This window comes from Cyprinodon variegatus, unplaced genomic scaffold (genome assembly GCF_000732505.1).
Source record: "Cyprinodon variegatus isolate N-32 unplaced genomic scaffold, C_variegatus-1.0 Scaffold80, whole genome shotgun sequence".
NCBI classification, from domain to species: Eukaryota; Metazoa; Chordata; class Actinopteri; order Cyprinodontiformes; family Cyprinodontidae; genus Cyprinodon; species Cyprinodon variegatus.
In genome coordinates, this window is record NW_015150533.1 from 944,711 (window position 1) to 958,238 (window position 13,528).

A 13,528-nucleotide genomic window follows, 5' to 3' on the forward strand; every position below is an offset into this window, starting at 1 on the left:
ATTAAGTTAAATCCTCTACTTGTTACAAATTGATATATTTTATTTAGGTTATAAGGATACCTTCTCTTTTTGAGTGAGGGGTAGGTCTTTTGTTTTTGAGACATGTCCTTTGGTTTGATAAAACTTTTATTTACCTGACCATAATGACTGTTGTTAGGTTTAAAAGACAAAGGTAAAGTAATAGCCCTTTTTAACACAAGCATGTATGGGGCTACTAGCAGTGCTCTGGGTGTTTTTTAGATAAGGTGGCAACAGTTAAAATAGATTTAAAAAAAAAGCCGATCTAACATTGGTTTCAGCCATAAAGATTCCTGTACATGTTTACAATTAATCACAAAATTAAAAGAGTTATTCTTTCATACATCAATATCAAAGTTGGTGACCAGTTGGGTGGCAATGTCCACACAGCCATGTTCTTGAGCATCGGAAGGCAGGTCTGCGTCGCTGTACCAACTGCGGGAGACAGAGTGGGCATAGGCTGCAGCTGGCGAGGCATGCTGGACACGTGTGGTGGTCACTATACCCACTGATTTACCTGGACAACACAGGGATACGCTCATATCAGAATTGCATGAAATGAACATCAAATAGTCAAGCATTAAGTCTTATAAGTGCATTTAACCATAAGATGCTATATCAAATTCTTATCAGATGATTGTTTTACTACGCCTATATTCAGCTAAGGTAAATGAGGTTAATCTGTATCTTGAGATAAGAATCCAGTTTTAACTGGCTGATCTTTCCATTATGGAGAACACCTATTCATCCACTACATTTACCTTGGGCTTTAGCACGTCGTAGCACTGAGTAGACCTCATTTCCAAAGGTGGTGTTGCATTCATAGGCCACTGCTTTAGCACTGAGTCCAACTGTCTTTGCATTGGCCTTGACCCCGCAGTGATAAGCTGTGGCCGTGCTGGCACTGTCTGCAACCTGCTTATCCACACTGTAGGTCTGCGATAAAATGTAGCAAAAATAAATAAAAACACAAATAACATACGGTCTAAATATACACCCTAATCGTTTGTATTCAAGTTGACAGCTGACAAGTCAGGAAACTGGCAAATATTATAAAAAATGCCATTTACCCAAACTTGAACATATTTAAAGTCTGAACAGTAAATTGAAAAAGTAAAAGCTTTTATTTATTACTTATGAGGATGTGTCACAAGGCAAAGAAACACAGTGTGCATTAATTTATGATAAATATCTTCAAAAGCATAAGTATTTAACAAGGCCTGCTACTAACTTACTTATAATAATGACAAACAGACAAAAAAAGTACAATATACAAATATTACAACTTCTTAATAATTTTTTTAATGTCTGGTAAAAAAAAAAAAAAGTTTTTGATATGCTTTTTCAAACGAAGTATGCATCTTCCTTGACTATAGGTTGAGGAAGAAAAACTACAATTAATAAATACTCAGCCCTTCCACAATGCCTAGGTACTGTAATTTAGGGATCAAAGTTACCCAGAGAGATAAGTGAGACCCAGAACTTGTGTTTAGTACTTATAGCTTGTTGTCAGCATTTTAACTCGAGGGTGGATTTGAACAAAATCCTTTAAATCTTTTAGTTCTGTGTTTTAAGAGCTTAGACTGCAGTGGGTGCATATTAAAAGACAAGATTCAACATGCTGATGAAAAGCAGAGTAACAATTCTGTCTCACTATTCATAGTAAACAGTGCCAATTTGACAAGCAACCAAAAATGCATAAACGATTTCAATGCCTGCATGTGTATGCTTAAAATTCACTACAGCTTTATGCGCTTTAATGTTGTATGTGTGTTTGTGGTGGTAGATATGTTCAAGGATTCCAGAGAACCGTGAAATTAGTTAAGATGTACTGATTGTGTAGATATTTTTTGCAGTTTCCTTGGTTTAAAAGTGATATTGTGTTCTATTAAACAATGTGCTGATTAACTCAAATATAGTCTAGGTGAAAATTTGATTAATTTCTTTCTTGATAAAATAGGCTTCTATATGCTGACAATTGTAAGTGTCTTGCAGTTTTTTGGAGTTGTTTCAAAGGAGAGGCGAAGAGAAGTATAACAAAACATTCACTCTGGAAACTGTATCAGACTTAAACAAGATTTATGATTTTTCCACCAAGTGACAAGTAATATCACTTGACTGATTTTTTTACTTTGTGCGCAGACAAAGTGTTCACTATGCCAGAGCATTTGTTAGATGTGTGCCAGTATGAAGTGTTATTTTATTCTCTTTTTATGCTGCACTGTATACGTTTTTCTTCTTGGAACTTACATTGGAAGTTCTATATTGCATATTGATGCAGATTGCCCTAAATAGCCTAAATAGAGTTAGTTAAACTACAATAAATAATAAATTTTTTGCTCATAAATGTAAAGGAGAAACCCTGAAAATGTACTCTTTATAACATAGATGTTATAAAGAGTATGTTGGGATAAGAAATTTCAGGGGAAATACTGGTTATTTCCAACCATACAAAAACAGATGCTTAAAGAAAACAGGTATCTGTGAGTGTGAACGATAAGCTCAAACAATAACATTCCATTCTGTCATTAAAATAAAACATTTAGAAAAAGAGATGGGTTAACCTTTTGGAACATCAGTAGTTTCAGTAAAGAGCCCACAACCTACTGTAATTGCTGGAAGATTCCTTTTGGAGTCTGGTTGTCTTTTTCCTAAATCCTTAGGTATGACTCATTCTATTCTTTAACCCAACTCCCCAAAGCATTTTATCTGTTCTGAATAGTAAAATCTGCTCAATGGATTAAGATGAATTATAATTTTAGATGAAGACCAAATGTTTCAAGTTTATGTTAAGCAGAAGGCCTAGTTAGACCTCAACTCTGAAGATCTTGAAACATAAAAAAAAAAAACATCTCTGAAATAGTTGTAGCTATTTATGGGGCTAGATTGTAGGACATATGTTCTAATTCTCTGTTGATTACTTTAGAGCTAAAACATAAATTACATCATACAAAAAAATGCTTATAACATCAAGATAATGAATTACCCTTAACAAAAATATAAACGCAACACCCGTTTTGTGGAAGACTTTGTTTGTACACAAGGCCTATTCCTCTCGAATATTGTTTAAAAATCTACCTAAAACTGAGTTCGTGAGTACTTGTCCTTGTGAAGATGATCCATTCACCTCACAGGTGTGGTATATCAAGATACTGATTAGACCACATGATTATTCACAGGCGTGTCTTAAACGGAGCATAATAAAATGCCACTTTAAATGTGCTTTTTTATCACAGAGCTCCATATCAGAGATAGTGATAGTTTTCAGGGAGCATATGCATGCGATAAGCATTTTTACTCCACCAGAGCTGTGGCCTGTGAACTAAATGCTAATTTCTCTATAATATTCCATCTCAAACTGCATATCAGTTACAGCTATTAATTTTCAAAATAATTTCTGTGCATATTGTTAGAAACTGTCTAAGGGAACCTAATCAGCTTGCTTGTAGTCCTCATTTAGGTCTCCACTTCATACCAGCGCAGTATGTCCCGAGTCTGTAACATCATCACCCTCACACACCCACCATGGACTGTTTTCCCTGGGAAGAGGTTTCACAGCATTCCCTGCAGGACCAGCTGGTTCTGTAAGAGCTTTTCCCCGTCAAAAATGGAGACTCCGCATCACACTGTACACATACTGGCACTACATGGTGATTGTACGAAAAATAATTCAACTCAGTCTTTCTGAGTGCTCACGTCCCTCCTTTACTGTTTACATTTTGATCACTGCTGCCTTTTATAAATGGAAATGTTCTCACTGCTAATCTGCTGCTCACTGTCGGAAAGCTGAATGTATTGAAATTTTGTTTTGTTTACACTCTGTGTTTATGAAATGACAATACATTTTTCTATGTCTAAGACTTCATTACAGTTTGTTGTAACCAACATAAGTTGAATAAGTGAGTGGTTTTCTGATGTTGACATTGTTGATTGAGTGGACAAATTGGACATTTTGATGGCATTTTATTTATGGCATTTGAATGTATAGTACTAAAGAGATTACTTCCTGAGGCCCGTTGTGCCATCAATCCTTTATCATCATCTCATACAAGCATGATAACACAAATGCAAATTGCAAGGGTCTTTAAGCCATACATGGAAGCTGAGAACTTAAGTTTTAGCATAGCCAGCACAGTTTTAATATTGATTAAGCATGGTTGGGATGCTCTGGATCAGTCTGTACATTGGCTTATGCCAGTTAATAGAAAACATCAAAGGGGGAACCAGATGACTTGATTTTGGTGGCAGGTTTCTCTAAACTGGAGAACGATATAGGCTCCAAATGATCAAATACAGCGAGACAGGGGACCAGGACAGAAGGATCATGGGATGGAAAAGATTAAAAGCACTAGTATTAACAGCCTTGTCTTAAGAGAAATTGAGAAATGTCCCAAAGTTTTCTTGAGACCTAAAAGGGCTGGTTCAGCTGCATCAAGAACAGTGCCGATTATATTATAAAGAACACAAGGGGTTTGAGAGTTTGTAATTTAATCCTCTACGGGCGCCTTTTGTGGAAACACACATGCATACAATAATATCCAACAATCAAAACCTGCTTGTATTTGGGCATATATTCACACATAGCAAATCTTGGGGATACTGTATTTTGTTGGGTGGTAAATAATTGTGCCCAAAAGTGAAGGAAAGTAGCCCAACTTATATATGCCTAGTTTAAAGCTAGCAGTCTGGAGAGCCAGAGGATGCAGACCTTAAGGACCTTGGGGTACTAAAGTATGTGCAGCCTTGGGGTAATAATTCTGAAAAAAACACTGGACTCAGCCAAAGGAATCAAAGTCCTAGTTGCACAAAGAAATTCCAAACCCTGAACCAAATATAAATCCTTGAGAATAAAAGTTTTGATTATGACAAATCTTGCAGGCAGCAGACTACAGAGGGAGAAAAAAAACTCTTGTGATTGTGCCAAACTGGTCCTTACACTCACCAACAGCAGATTGCAATTAATCTGAAGCCGATGACATTTTCTCCAGTGAGGAAGGTGTGGTGCCCTACATGTGTAAGACTGGACTCCAGCCAATAGTGGAGGCAAATAATTGTGTTTATCATGGTATCAATACAGAACTTTAGCAATAGGCAGAGGAAACCCCAAAGTGTTTAGCGATCATACACCAGTGGGGCGTTTACATTGAGAAAACAACACAGAAACAATGATAAAAACAGAAAGTAAACACCTGTAGATATCTTGCTAAACACAGTGGCCCCATCTTTCCACCTTCATTGAAAACCTACCACCTACTAAGCAACAGATCTGGTGGTGCACTCACTCTGCATGTTATTCCAGCATTCTGTTGCTTACCTATCATGTTGCCAGCAATTCACATGGCAAGGGCCAGGAATTTACAAGCGGCAGGCTGCACACCTGCCACTTCACCACCTCAACAAATAGAGGGAGCTTATATCTGCTGCTTGCCGGTTTCAACAGTATGGAGGATCTGAATTTTAATGAGTCTCGGTAAAAAACTATTCTGCTTCAGGGAAGGATTGCCCAAAAAACAGAAGTAAGATAAGGGGCCAGACAGAGTGTGCGCTAGACAGGCAGGAGGGGAAAGAAATGGGTTGCGAGGGCCAGCTCTGGAAGTTATTGTAATAGCAAGAACTGCAGGAGGACAGCATTACATCAGAGCAAGAACCCCGCAAGAATTGAGCACCAGAGCCAACAGCAGGTGTCTTTCCCTGATCTGGAGCCACTAGAGCTGATGACGGCATACTCATTGTGAGGCATGTCGAGTCAATGGGTCAATGCAATCAGCTGGTTTTCCTTAGATAGTAAACGTTGAATCAGTCTGACTGTATGATCTGGTTGAACTGTCTCTGCAAAGTGCCTTGTGATGACATGTTCTGTGAATTTAACATGGCGGCGCTCCAAAGCAGCGGCCAAGAACTGCATGAGACAGAGAAAGCGAGGCTGCAGAGGGGGGCTAAATGTGAAGGTAAAGAGAAATCCCCACAGACCTACGCTTCCATTAATCCTGCTCTCCAACGTCCGCTCGCTGGAAAACAAAATGGATAATCTTCGACTGGAACTCTCATCAAAGAAGGAAATTAGTAACTGCTGTGCCATTATTCTGACAGAATCATGGCTGCATCCAGCAATACCGGACAATGCTATTAACCTGGAGGGGCTAACGCTATACCACGCCAATAGAAACGAAGAACTGAGCGGTAAGACTCAAGGTGGCTCTGTGTTTACATCAACAAGAGCTGGTGTAAAAAAACTAGATCGGTCGCCAGATTCTGCTTCTCAGACATCGAGTTTCTAACTGTTAACTGCAGACCATTCTATCTGCCCAGAGAGTTCAGTGTGGTTTGCACCACTGCTGTTTGTGCCCCCCAGCGCTAATACATAAGAAGCCATGACGACTCTATACCAGGCTATCTCTGAGCTCCAATCTGCACACAGAGGGTGTTTTCATCATTGCAGGGGATTTTAACCAGGCTAACTTGAAGACTTTTCTTCCTCATTTTTACCAACATGTGGACTTTGCAACTCGGGGTGAAAATATTTTAGACCTTGTTATATAACATCAAAGATGCATTCAGAGCAGGCCCCCGCCCCACCTCCGTCATGCTTATCCCTGCATATAAGCCCCAGCTGATCAGGGCTAAACCAACAGTTAAAGAGGTCCGAGTGTGGTCTGAGGGTGCCATGGAGACCTCCAAGACTGTTTTGCATGCTCTGACTTGAACATCTACAAGGCTGCAGCAGCATATGACAACTTATTAAATATTGATGAGTATGCCATGACTGCGTCAGCCTACATCAACAAATGTATTGAGGACAACAGCATCAAAAAGAACATCACCACCCGGGCCAACCAACCACCCTGGATAAATGGAGAGGTTAGGAAATCGCTAAAAGTACGGAACTCAGCTTTCAAGTTTGGTGATAAAGAGGAACTGAGGACAGCGTGTGCCAACTTAAACCGTGCCATCAGATCAGCGAAGCAGAACCCCAGCCAGAAAATCCAGGATCTTTTCCACAACGACAGCAACACCAGGAGGATGTGGAAAGGCATTCGGATGATAACGGACTACAACACACCCTCCCCCCCCGGTAGATGCAGCAAACACTGTATTCCTAAATTAACTGAACAACTTTTTTGGAAGGTTTGAGGCACTAAACAGCACTCCAGCAGTGAAAGCCATTCCACACCAGGGAGAGGAGACACTAAACCTGGACGTAGCTCAAGTGAGCAAAACTCTGAGGAGAGTCTATCCAAGAAAGGCCCCAGGACCTGATAACATATCTGAGCAGGTATATAAGGAGTGTGCAGATCAGCTGGCTGGTGTCCTCATAGACATCTTTAACACCTCGCTGGACCAATCCACAATGCCAGAATACTTCAAGTCTGCCACCATTATTCCGGTCCCAAAGAGGCATCAGGTCACCTCACCAAATGATCACCGCCTTGATGCACTGATTCCAATCATGATGAAGTGCTTTGAAAGGCTGGTTAAAGAACATATCTCCAGTCTGCCACCAACATTTGACCCGTTCCAGTTCGCCTACCAAAGGAACTGCTCCACTGAGGACACCATCTCTGCTGCTCTCCACCGGGGCCTGACACACCAGGAGGAGAAGAATACCCAGGTGCGGATGCTGTTCCTGGACTTCAGTTCAGCTTTCAACACCATCATCCCACAGCATCTGATGGGCAAACTGGAACAGCTGGGCTTCAATACAACCCTTCAAAATTGGCTGCTAGGCTTCATCACCAACAGAGCGCAGTCAGTCCGGGTCGGACAGAACACCTCTGATGTCATCATCCTAAGCACAAGCTCCCCTCAGGGCTGCGTCCTGAGCCTCCGGCTGTTTACCCTGATGACACATGACTGCGTCCCTAGGTTCACCACCAATCACCTCGGAAGGTTTGCACAACACCACGGTGGTGGGCCTCATCAGTGATGGCAATGACCAGAACTAAGGCTAGGTCTTTGGAACTCATGATAAATGGGAGGAAGATTGTATTGTGGTTGCTCAGTTTATTCTATTTTTTAAATTGATGTCCCAACTTGTAAATATTGAAGCTTGATGATGGTTCAAAACTCCTAGAAAACAACCTAGATTACAACAGTCATGCTCTGTATTATTACCTTAGAAAGGGCAACATATGGGAAAGTATCCATGGCCAGCACTGTTTCTTCTCCAGACCCGCCCTCATTCTGGCCTCGCAGAATACGTGCTGCTGACACCGTGGACACACCCATCCCTGTCAAAGAATGAGAGACAAATAAATTTACTTTAGGCTCCCATCTGTTTTCCTTGTCTTTGCTATTTCAAAGTAATAACATAATTAATCACATATTTAGCAAAGAATGGTTCACATATCTGTGTTCATTGCCCACCAAGGTCACAAAAAGTCACAGCAAACAATCTGCAACTAATCTGCCCCCATTTTCTAAATATGAATAACACAACTGCAACTTTATGTAGCTGCCTTTATAACAGTCAGTTTCTTTTTAGTGACTGGATTTTAATAAAAAAAAAACTAAAGCTAACATAATCAGTATTTAGATAATATGCCTTTGCAGTGCAAAATAAAACTGGGGAAAATTGTTGGGTGGGTTTGTGAGAATAGATCCAAGTTCTGCTATGAAGACCCAAACATCACATTAGTAGCTTATGTAGAATAGTTAAGGGATGTACTTTACCTTCAGGACTTTGTCCCTTAACCTATAAATAGCAAATGCCAGAAGAACATGTCAGCTGCAGCAAATTTAACTTTAGAATCTCAGTCATAAAACATAGAACAGGCTCCAGAGATGGCAGACAGGGGAGATTCACCAAGAAAACCAAACCTCGACCACCCAGAAATGTGACTAAGTAGAGTTGATTTAAAACAGATACTTTAGTAGTTAACTGGAAAACAGTTATTTAATCCATATGTCTTAGAACAGCTTTTCCTGCAACAATTAATTTAATGCCTTGCTGACTGTAAACACACAAGAATTTCTATCCAAGCCAGATGTAAATGGTCTCCTGTTAAGGTTAACTCTACTGACGTTGGAAAATCATAGGACAAGGCTAGAACCTCAGCCATGACTGTTCAAGTCAGCAAACACAGCACAAAGGTGCCCACTTAAGTTAGAAACTATAAAACTTTACAAGGCTATTACATTTATTCCTCAATAACATTCAAACACAGGAAAATTGAGTTGTTGCCAAGACTATCACACTCCTACCTTAAGAGCTAAACAGCAAGTAATGGAGCCAAGAAAAGTAGTGATGTACCAAAAGAACATAAAGGTATCCAGAACTCTTTAGAAGGAAAATAACATTTCCATGAGACTGAAGCAGTTTGCCAGATAAATGTACACCTTTGAGTGATTGATAGGTTGCTCGGTCGGGATGAGGTTTGGATTCTGACTAGGCTGTCCAAAAACGTTCCTATTTCTATCATTCAGTAATATGTATTATTGGATGGAGCCTCGACTCAATATATAAAAAATACTTTGTTTTGCACTTTTAAGAAAAGTTTGACTAAAATGTGGATTATTTCCGCTTCTATCCTTACTTAATCAGAAAAAAATAATGCTTTCATCTGTAGAAAGCCAGCCCCTGGTCATAATGCTGCCACTACCATACTTCACAGTGGAAATATGGTAGTGGTTGTGCTTTTGGCAATGTGTCAAATTCATCTTGTTCCCTTTTCTGTCTTAAACTTCAATTTTATCTTCATTAAACCCAAACATATCCTGAAACACATTTTAGGGTTTCAGCCACATTTCCTATTAAATACTAGACTTATGCATGAAGCTCTACTTCTTGGTTCAGACTTTATTGATTGATTGATTGATTGATTGATTGATTGACTTTATTGAAAAAAAAGAAGAAAAAAGGTGCATGGGATATATACAGTATATACAGAGCATCTACATATGACAGACTTAGAGAATACTCAATTTAAAAAGTATTAGTCTATTGTAATGTTCCCGTTTTCCCCAAATTTCCTCCAATTATTGAGACTATTTGCTATAGAAAGAAAAAAACAACACAGGTTTTAATAAAGCGTTAGGTTAAGAGTGTTCATGATTAGGTTTATTCTTGTAAATTTGTATGTATTTTATAAACTTTATTTTAAATTTGTATGTATTTTATCAATTTTATTACATAAAATTATATTAAGATTTCTTAGAGACCTTTTTGGTTTAAAACAGTAGGTGAAGTCATGCAAATTTATCTGTTAAATTTCTTTTTAGCATTGTTAACCTGTTCTCTGAAAACTAAGGAGTGAAATTTGTATTTATCAGGAGAAAACTAAACAGCTTATTGTATTAGCCCACTGTCTTGAGATATACAAGTTTTTATAACCTTTATTTATAAGGGTCATGACAAATCTTAATATTCGTAAAAATGATCTTTAACACTAGTTAAATCTATCTAATTATAAAAAGTATGCTCTTAATAACTTTAAATCATGTTTGATATTATGTTCAAGATCTTTTTTGATTAGTGAAGTTACCACTTGGCCATTTTTGCTAGTTCTATATGAAAGTATTACTTCTTATGTATTGATGTTTATTAATGTGATTTTTACCTCGTTATATTTAATATGCATGTAAAAATTCAGGTCAGAAGCATACCTAATAGACTTCCGATAACATTAAATCGAAACTAGTTTAAAAATGAGTGAGTTACATTTAATAAAGACAGCATTAACCTACCATCACCAAGAAAGAGAATCATGTTTTTAGCCCGATGTTCTCGACGACGAAGCTTAAGTGCAGCATCCAGTGTTTCCTTTGCTTTTGCATCCCAGTAAGATGGGTCCTTCTCAAGTTGATGCAATGCTGCTCCAAACACAGAAAGATGTTCCAAAGGTTAAGAATGGAAGGATTTAATGAACAGTAATTATGTACACATGTTTATTTGTTCAGTCTATTTCTGAAACATTGAGTTTACCTTTTGGAAAACAAGGAAAGGATTTGACATAGGAAAAAACTTGCAGATGTCTAACTGCCAAAACAGAAATCTGTCTATTCATTAAGCCGTCAAAAGCAGTACTTTCAGGAAAGCTTAGCTAACAACGGAAAAATAAATATAAGGTCCTACATTTTACATAAACAGGTTGGCATAGGCATAAATACTCTCACACAAGGTTTTTTGTTCATCAGCTCAGACTGTGTGACACCCACACACCTCAACCTGGATCACGATTAACTTAATTCCCAGCGACATGTCTGCCATCACAATCTCACACTTTCCAGGTTGTGGTTACCTGCTTATATGTTTTAGTCTGCCCGCAAACATAACCAATATCCTGACCCTATGATCTTCTCACCTTGGCTGTCCATGGCGGCCAGGCCTACAGCCATCAAGAAGGGGCCCAAAAGTATAAGCTGAAAATACTTAGTCCTGCAGGGTGTCATCTGCATCACTAATCCAACCAGGAGACTGAAGAAGCAGAAACAACAAGACCAAAAGGCAGAGGCACAAGCAGAGACTGTGTGTGGCTGCTGAGACCTCCAGCCCTCCTTTATAAAGCCCCGCTGGGGTGTGTAACAAGCAAGGGCCTGCGCCAGCTCATAGGCTCAGAGCCATGAAAAATGGGAGGAGGGGGGTGAAATCTAAGTGAAGGAGGAAGAGACAGGAGAGAGACAGAAAAAGATTGGGAAAAGTTGGGATCACAGGATTTTTTATGCCATCTAAGACCCTCTGCTCACTCTGAATCCTGGAATTGCCGGGTTTCTGCTTTACAGTTTTTGAGCATTAAATCAGTTGCAGTTTCGATATTATCTCTGGCACCTTTTTCTCTGTAATCAATGAAAATAGAAATGATCTTCTGATGTGGTAAAATAACAAAAAATCTAGCATGCAGCAACAGGAAAAGAAAAATTGGGCATCCAATTTATGTTGGCATTCATTATGATATAAATCCTAACTTTGCTATTCCCACTTCTTGCCCTCAACCCCTGCAAAAACAAAGCCCAAAGCGGAGGAGCTGGTGTGTTGGTTGGGTGGGGGTGGGGGCTAGTTGGTATTCTGTAAAATATCATAATATGCTCTACTTTTATATCAGTAAGTCACATTTACATTTCTTGGTCTCTTTGAAATTCTTGTGCTAAACAAAATACCCCAATATTTTCCCCTCACCAATTCATCTTGGCTGGTGTTTCTGTGGGAAATGAAGCATTTTTCCTCTGTGAGGTAGTGGAGTTCACTTGCAAAAGTAAAAATGTCTTCTCTTCTACACAAACACTGCAGTTAATTTATGAAATGAGGTGAGCTAGGCCAAACATATTCCACACAGTGAGGAGAGAATCAAGTTCCTGGTGAATGCCTTCTTGCTTTTAGTAGCCCACAAGGTTCAATCTTTGTTATGTTTCAAAACTCTGGAACTTTTCTGATTTTCTCCAGTCCATCTTGTATTGCCAGTAAGGGTTTCCAGTCAGTCACGTGTGTCTAATCAAGACTGCAATACAAGCAACCGGGGGATCTCACATGACTTTGCCAAAAACACAGGAACTGGAAATATCTTCAGCATTTTAAAAAAAAGAACTAAAATCACACAGACAAAAACCCAACAAAAAATCTGCTCAGGCATGTTTGTCTTTTCTTCTGTGATGCAGGTCTGCTGCTCAGAGAAATAATGGATAGTGTTTTGAAAGTAAGTTAACCCCGTGGCTTTTTTTATCCGTCACTAAAGGAGATTATACATCTTTGTTTGCTTTAAAATGTCTGAAATCAAGTCAGACAAAATGTTGAGCATTTTAGTTTCCGTTTGGATTACAATTTTTTGTTAAATGCCAAAGTCATAGTGAAACTAGTCAGCTGTTTACACACATAGATGTGCTGTCACACAGTTTCATAGAAGTTCAAGTTGTGGAGAAATGTTTTGTGGGCTGAACAACTAAGCAGTGACGTTTCTTACCACTGTGACATTTTGAATGAAAATAGATTTCAGGCCTGAGAATATCATTCCAAGTATCAAGCATAGTGTTGGCTGCACCATGTTGTGTGTGTGGGGAGGGGCTGGGGTTGCTGCAGGAGAAACTGCTACACTTCACAAAATAGATGCAAAACAGATGATACCATGAGTAATGGACATTTGTGTAGATATCGTAGCAACATCTCCTAAGCATCAGCCAGAAAGTTTAACATTAGGGGTAAATGCACTCGCTAAATAGAGGACGACTTATAAAAGTGCCAAGATTTCTGGGAAAATAGTCTTACGAAATAAAGTTAAGGTTTTGGAGGAGCCATCGTCAAGGCTTGATTTCAGCCCCACAGAAAATTTGTGTGAAGAGCTGAAAATGTTTTGCAAGAAAGATGTCCTTCCAGCTGACTCAGTTACCACAGTTCAGTGAAAAGGAGGGGGCAGAACCCCGGCAAACTACTGGGGAAAGGTTGTGGAAGGAATGTTTGACCGAAGTCAAACAGTCTGCAAGAAAATTCTACCAAATACTAAAGATAGGCATATGCATTTATTAGTAGGCGTTTGACTCGACAATTGTGAGCAAAAAGGTTCTCTTTTTACTGTAATTAAGGAAA

General features: G+C 39.1%; 1 protein-coding gene across 1 annotated transcript in view; it reads right to left on the bottom strand.

Moving 5' to 3' along the window:
* The window catches only part of LOC107083698 (alkaline phosphatase-like), an 18,877-nt gene extending 7,373 nt beyond the window's left edge, over positions 1–11,504 (bottom strand). Inside the window, exons 1-5 of the mRNA XM_015373109.1 lie at positions 11,319–11,504; positions 10,702–10,827; positions 8,131–8,246; positions 780–954; positions 363–535 (exon numbers count right to left, since the gene is read on the bottom strand). Coding sequence (XP_015228595.1) covers positions 363–535; positions 780–954; positions 8,131–8,246; positions 10,702–10,827; positions 11,319–11,412 — 684 coding nt within the window. The 5' untranslated portion in view covers positions 11,413–11,504. The remainder of the gene's footprint in view (positions 1–362; positions 536–779; positions 955–8,130; positions 8,247–10,701; positions 10,828–11,318) is intronic.
* Between the last annotated feature and the right edge of the window lie 2,024 nt (positions 11,505–13,528).